Genomic DNA, 7500 nt, shown 5'->3' with positions numbered 1-7500 from the left:
TGTAATTTTCACCTTTTGATTAACTTAATCCCCAGTGCAATGCCCTTTATCCACCAGTGACTACCCCTTGCCCTGGCTATGCATGCACGTATGATGAAAGGAAAGAATCATGCTATAGCTAAGTACCCTGTAACCTAGAATTCTAGGATAATCTTCTAGCAGTTGATGCGTCTCCCTAGAAAGTAAATTCTGCATATTTGTGATGAAGATACATATCAAATACTTCCACTTAAGAGGATTATTATGCACGTGTTGTATGTCTTTAATAAACGTGGAGTCTTCCAAGAATCACTCATTCTTTAGAAAACCACTATCTGTCATAACCTCGCTCTGTTCTCGAACTTCAGCATCTAAACCAGGTTAAAGTATTAACAGGAGGGTCGTCAGGTAGAATGGTCTCCCTGTCGTCCGCCTTCAAAGCCAGTCACTACTCTCATCTTCTTGTGGAGGTGCAGCCCTGAGGGGCTGGTATTCTGTCTCTGAACAGGGCCCAAGAACTCTATGAATATTGTACTTTTTTCTACCTTTCCCTTGGGGAGAGCTCACAACGGGTGACTGATCTTCTCGTCCTACAACTACAGGCCAGTGGCTTAAGCCTCAGTCACACCAAGCTTACGACCTGTTTCCGACCACCTTCGACGGTGGCAATTTTGTTAGTGTCAGCTGGCTGTTTCATATTCATCTTCATGAGGGGGAGAAGGGGGGAGATTCATTCCAATTCGTCTTCAATTCTTTTCATAAACAGAGGAACAGCACAAATGAGTCTGGTCGCCGGTGGTCGGAAACAGGTAATAAAATAAATAATAATAATAATAATAATAAAAGGTTTATTTCAATACCAGTAGTACACTGACAATAATATAATGCAAAAGCTGATTAAAAATATAAGAATTAGAGTATATACACGGTACAGGTTCACATAGAGTTGATTATGTGCACAATGGATGGGATGGCACTGTTTTTGTAGCGGTCAGTCCCTGGCGCTTTGATTGGTACGAGCCTATTTCTGTGTCTAGTGGCGTGGCGAGGCGGTGGAGCGTCGGGAGGGAGGCAGTGACGGTATCTAGGGTGGGAAAGCAGGCTTTCCCCAAATTTCTTCGCAAGCTTGGTGTGACTGGGCCCTTAGACACAGTCCCTCGCTAATGTAATACAAACAATAGTGAAAGGTCCCTTCTCAGTGAGATCTATTAATAGAGTCCAAGGAGTGTTGACAGACACTGAAGGGATCTAGGTTTCTAGTTTGTGAAATTGAAGTCAACAGTTATCGTCATCATTATAGTTATCATTATCGCTATCATCATCGTCATCGTCGTCATCGTCATCATTATCGCCATTATCATTGTCATCATCATCATCTTCATTATCATTATCATCGTCATCATTATCATCATCGTCATCATCATCATCATCATCATCATCATCATCATCATCATCATCATCACCATCATCATTATCATCATAACCACCGTCATTGTCATCATAATTATCATCATCATAATAATCATAATTTTCATTATCATTTTCATCATCATCATCATCATTATCATCATTTAATGACAAATACGTATGTTTTCTTTTTCCTGTACAACTCGCCCCACCACGGACCAAACGGTCCTCCTCCTTGGTCTTCACTCGTGATCCATTATTTCTTTCTCCTCCAGGATTGACAACGGCGGTTTGGGGCGCGTCCCTTGAGGATATGCGAAGGCGGAGGACGAAATACTTCCTACTTCGCCGCCAAGCACCCGAGGACCTATCTGAAGGAGGAGGAAGAGGAGTTCGTAGACTCCGCCTTCTGCACAGAGACCTTTAACAGACTTGGAATTTCAATAAACCATAAAAGGGAAAGATGGTGAAGAGTTATTGTATCTACGGCAGGAGCCAGGGCCTTTTTCCCTCTGAAGCCAGGGGGACAATCCACGTTCCCGGGTGTATTCGTAAGAAAAAGTTTTAACATACTTTGCTTTTGAAGGAGCTGTGATCGAAGTCTGTGTTCTTATACCTACGGGAGAAGCCGGAGACTTTTCCCCCACTGAAGCCACCTAGGTGGACAATCCACGTTCTCCGATGCATTTCTAAGGAAAAGTTTTGAGATAGTTTGCTTCGGAGGCTCTTAGCTGTGTCGAAGTCTGTGCTTTGGACTTCGTGCCAGGGCAAGTGACAGTTACCTGTGACCACTGAGAATCGATGTTCAGTGTTTGTTACCTGTGTACGTGATGAACATAAGATCAGTGTTTCACGAGAACCGACACGTTCATTTGAACTTAGCTTGACGAATAGTGCGGTCGATGAAAAAGAGGATTAATGAAAGATAATAATAACAAATGAGAGAAAGAGACCTGAGTCTTTTGTGTTTCCATAGCAACAGTGGATTAGCCTCGGTGAAACGTTGAGGTCTGAGTGACTTAGTGACTTTGACTTCGCGAGATCTCCGACTTCGCGTGGTCTTCGATTTTAAGAGAGCTCAAACTTGCGGAAGACCTTGGACTTCGTGAGATCTCAGACTTCGCAAGATCTTCGACTTCGTGAGATCTCAGACTTCGCAAGATCTTTGACCTTCGCTAGATCTCCAACTTCGCGAGATTTTCGACATCGCAAAGAGATTTTATTTCGACAAGATGGGGTGCGGCCAAAGTGTAGAGATACCCCAGTCGTGGGTGAGTATACATAGACTTCTTTTAGTCACTAAGGATCCTTAAAGCTGAAGTAAGATATGTAGCATTAAAATCACCATCCCACCCCCACACAGTGGGAAGTGAAAAACCCCTGATAAACCAAAGCGGTGTCAATTGCAGCAATGCGCTTTTTTGTCTTTTTAATATATATGTGTATATATATATATATATATATATATATATATACATATATATATATATATATATATATATATACATATATATATATATATATATATGTATGTATATGTATCATGGATGTATATATACACCAGAACACGACATCTGAAGAGCATCATTTCACCGTATTGGTTAACTGAAATAGTCTTAACTCTTTCAGCGAAAGGTCCTATTTGCAGCTAAATAAAATCATTCAGAGTTAGCCAAAGCAAAATATGCTGAGTGCGGTATCATAGTGAGTGGTTTAAACCAAAATCAAATGTGATGTAGAACAATGTTTTATCTAAGGTTTTTATAAAAAAAAATATATATATATATATCATCAGGTATTCTAAAGAATTCCTAAGCTGATCGAGGGAATAATGGTGGGAGGTGGGAGGGGGGAGGGGGAGGAGGGAGGGGTAGGGGGGAGGGGGAGGGGGGAGAGCTTTTACCCCGTTCGTTGACCCGGACTTTCTCCCCTCGCCCTCAGTTAAATCAAGTAAATCAGGCTTTTCATCTTGCTGAAGGGGTTTATGACCACTACAAAGATCAACAGACATTAACCTTTTCTCTAAAGGGAAAAAAATTAATGCTGTGTTCTGGTTACTACTTGCTAAATTAACTTCATACAGAATAAGTGGTAGTCTATTAATCTGGACCAGAAATTGGTTAAACGGTCATAAACAGAGAGTTTTTCTAAATGGCAAAACTTCTAGATGGAAAATTTTTACGAATGGAGCTCCTCAATGTATCCAAATTTCCTGATGATACAAAACTGTGCGGAATGGCAAATGATCACTTAAACCAACTAGATATTCAAGAAGTTTTAAATAAACTACAGCAATGGTCTGAAAGGTGGCTAATGAAATTTAACACAAGTAAATGTAATGTTATGCACAGGTAAAAATAACAGCAATTATGATTACAATTTATTTGGAAAATCGTTAACAAAATAGATAGAAAGATCTCGGAGTAATTTATTATCAGTGATGTTCTCAAATCACCTAAGCATTGTATTTTCGCCTCATAGAAGGCAAATAAGATTCTAGGACTGATTGCGTGATCTTTTGATTTTAAAAGTCTATATGTCATTAACAAACTATGTAAATCATTAGTTCGTCCACATTTGGAATATGCTATGTCCGTATGGTCACGGCGAGCCCCAAAACTGTTTCCAAATATCAGAAATAAATCATACAAAAGTCTATTAAGATATGAGTCTATTTTCCCTATAAAAAAGCGTAGTCTCAGATGTGATTTGATACAGGTCTTTAAGATTCTAAAGGGATTTAACAACATCAAAAGTGACGGGAATTTCACTCTGAATGCGAATGAGGAAGTATATTTAATTTGGAAAAGAGTAGAAACAACTTCGCCAACCGTGTAGTAAATTAAAGGAATAAACTTCCTGTAGAGGCAGTCCAATATAGTACAGTTCGAAGTTTTAAGATTCATTGAGATAAGCACCTAATGCCTGCCATTTTTTTTTTATCTATTTAGTTATTATTATCTATCTGTTTATTTTTTATGTATTTATATATTATCTATTATAAATTATTGTTATTTTTGTTTATTATTTATCATTGTCTATTTATTTTATTCTTTTATCTACTTGTTTATTTATTTGTTTATCTGTTTATCTTTTCCACATCCGACCTAGCTATGGACCAAAAGGTCTCCCCTCTGCATGCTCTTTCTTTGTAATCCTTTGTAATCCTTTGTCACAATCTAACGATTATATTCAGATAAAAAAAAAAGACTCCAACTGTTTGAAAACCAAACCAAATCACATATGCCCATGTTGTGACATATATCTTTATTCCAGCTCACTCTAAGATGTTTTACTAACTAACCTAATCCATCTGCAGCCTTAGGCTTTAGGGTTAGTCTCCTTAGCCAACCTACCTGTTACGAGAACATTGTGTCGTGAGTGATTTAACGATTTTCTCTAACGTCAGAGGACCTGGGGGCAGTATTAGTAAAGGTCATTGTAAGTTTATATCTTTATATAATAAAAAGTAGAGAATCCAGCTCTCCAGTTTCCTGTCACTACGATGAGTAGTCATAGGGAGAAGCAGATAAAATGATGAAGATTAAAGACAACCTCCCTCCGAGCATTTTTTTTATGTATTTATTAATCTATTTTATTCATTTATTTATTAATCTATTTTATTCATTATCTATTAATCTATTTTATTAATTTATTTATTAATCTATTTTGTTCATTATCTATTAATCTATTTTATTAATTTATTTGCTCCTTTATTTTTTATTTATTCACCGATTTATCTATATATTCATTACTTTCATTTAATTGTTTAGTTACCCATTTATTTACTTGATTAACTTTATCATTGATTATTTATCTATTCATTTATATTTTTGTTATATTTATTTATTTGTTTATCTATTTTACTTATTTTATTTATTTATTCATTTATTCACTTTATTCATTTATTCATTATTCACTTTACTCTGTTTCTTTCCATTTTATTTTTTTTCTCTTTTTTTTTTTTTTTTTTTTTTTTTTTTGCTTTTTTTGTTTCTTTTTTTTTTTTTTTTTTTTTTTTTTTTTTTTTTTTTTTTTTTTTTTTTTTTTTTTTTTTTTTTTGTATCATCAAGGTCCTGGTTATATACCGTTCTTGTCCGGAGGGTCTTCGTGGACCTCAAGTAGTCCCAAGAGGTTCCCAAGGGAAGACAAAAGCCAAAGACCCGACGATCTGTCTCAGCGTTGAAGTGACCTCCGAAGACTCGTGAACAAACAGACAGCGTTTCATAATTCAAAGGATTCTTGAAGAAACGGGTTGAGATCCTCAGTTCCAAGGAGAAAGAGAGAAAAAGAAGGGGATGGGGTGGTGAGTGAGTGAAAGAGAGAAAGAGAGAGAGAGAGGGGGGAATAGTGATAAGAGAGGGGATGAGTAAGGGAGAGAGAGAGAAGGGTGAGTGAGAGGGAGAGAGGAACAGGTTGAGTGAGTGAAATAGAAATAGAAAGAGGTGGGTGAGTTGAGAGAGAGAGAGAGAGAGAGGGTGAGTGAGGGAGGGAGGAGAGGTGAATGATACAGGTCTTTAAAATTCTAAAGGGAATTGACAACATCAAAAGTGACAAAATTTTCACTCTGAATGAGAATCGGACAAGAAACAATGGTCTCAAACTGTCCAGAAATAGATTCAGTTTGGAAGTGGGTAGAAACAACTTCGCCAACCGTGTAGTTAATGAATTAAATAAACTTCCTGCAGAGGCAGTGCAATGTAGTTCAGTTCGAAGCTTTAAGAATCATTTAGATAAACACCTAAGCAAGATGCTGTAATGATTATAATTTATCTTAAATTACTTTTTTATCATTTGTCTGTTTGATTCTCATTTATTATTAGTTATATGTCAATTTATTATTATTTACTATTTGTCTGTTTGTTTATTATTCAGCTATACCTATGCATTTATTTATGTATTTTATTTGTTATGTACATTATTATAGTTTTTATTTATTCATTTATTATTATGATTTTTTCGCATCCGACCTAGATATGGACCAGAAGGTCTCCTGTCGGCATGCTCTGCCTATGTAATCCTTTGTAATGAGAGAGAAAGGCGGGGGGGTGAGTGAGAGAGAGAGCGGAAAGGCGAATGAGAGAGAGAGAGAGGGGGGAGAGGGAGGGGGAGGGAGTGAATGAGAGAGAGGAAAGGTGAATGAGAGGAGAGAGAGAGAAAGAGAGAGAGGAAGAGAGAGAGAGAGGTTATGGAATATAATACAGGGAACAACATGCATTTCTACCAGCGCGGTGAGGAACACTGACTGGCAGGGCAATGGCGCCAAAGTTACAATGCAAAAACCAGAGTTCGCAGAAATCTAATCATACCGCGAAAAAAAAAGATCATCTGGTGGCGGAAAAGTTAATTTTTCATTCCGCCAAATTATGCCGAAAAACGGCTAATATTTCCACATTAACAGTATTAGGGTCATTGGCACCGCCAGGGAAAAAAAATAGTAGCAACGCTATTCAAAATTGAACTTTGAACCGAGTTTGTTCTGGCTGAAAATTAGTTTTTGAAAACAAGCCACCCACCTTCTAACCCTTAGGGAGAAAATTATCATTCTATTTTACAAGCGCGCGGGTTATGGCGTCGTTACTTGCGGCGAAAGTCGGGGGGGGGGGGTCGACCCCTGCCACCGGCGAAGTTGAACTAAGGTCACGGTTCATAGTCTTCTATAACAGGCACCGTCCTAGCTTCCCGTTAGAGGGGAGTTTGTGATATTAAACCATATCATCATCATCATCATCATGCTACTTGGTTTTGCTACTTCGTTTGAGTAGAAACGCATTCAGTTATGATCTTCTGTTTTTCGAATTTCCAAATGTTAAATTACTCTTGCGTCATATAGTGAGAAGCTAAACCTAGATAGAATACGAATGTTAGACACATGGTTGAGATGCTCTTCGGAAATCTAGAATATTGTAACCGAAGTCGTTTCTACTTCAACTGAGTAGCAAAAGTAAGTAGCATGCTAGCGAGATTTCCTAGTGTGCCGCTACGTTAAGAGCGACTGCATCCTGTTAGCAAAGTGGTGTGCCTTCAGCAGAATAAAATCTCTGAAGGTTAAGGCCTTCGATACGTGACAACTCCCTTTGTTGCTTTTATTCTGGTGAAAATTAGACATTCAGC

At 37.8% G+C, this 7500-nt stretch overlaps 1 protein-coding gene across 1 annotated transcript in view; it reads left to right on the top strand.

The window, feature by feature from the left end:
- Positions 1 to 7500, top strand: part of LOC143017635 (uncharacterized) — a 148311-nt gene that overhangs the window by 42584 nt on the left and 98227 nt on the right. Inside the window, exon 2 of the mRNA XM_076172422.1 lies at positions 1662 to 2657. Coding sequence (XP_076028537.1) covers positions 2619 to 2657 — 39 coding nt within the window. The 5' untranslated portion in view covers positions 1662 to 2618. The remainder of the gene's footprint in view (positions 1 to 1661; positions 2658 to 7500) is intronic.

This window comes from Oratosquilla oratoria, chromosome 32 (genome assembly GCF_046742065.1).
Source record: "Oratosquilla oratoria isolate Oo_2021 chromosome 32, ASM4674206v1, whole genome shotgun sequence".
In the NCBI taxonomy this organism is placed as follows: domain Eukaryota; kingdom Metazoa; phylum Arthropoda; class Malacostraca; order Stomatopoda; family Squillidae; genus Oratosquilla; species Oratosquilla oratoria.
The sequence above is the reverse complement of the archived record's forward strand: the minus strand, read 5'-3'. Positions and strand labels throughout refer to the sequence as shown.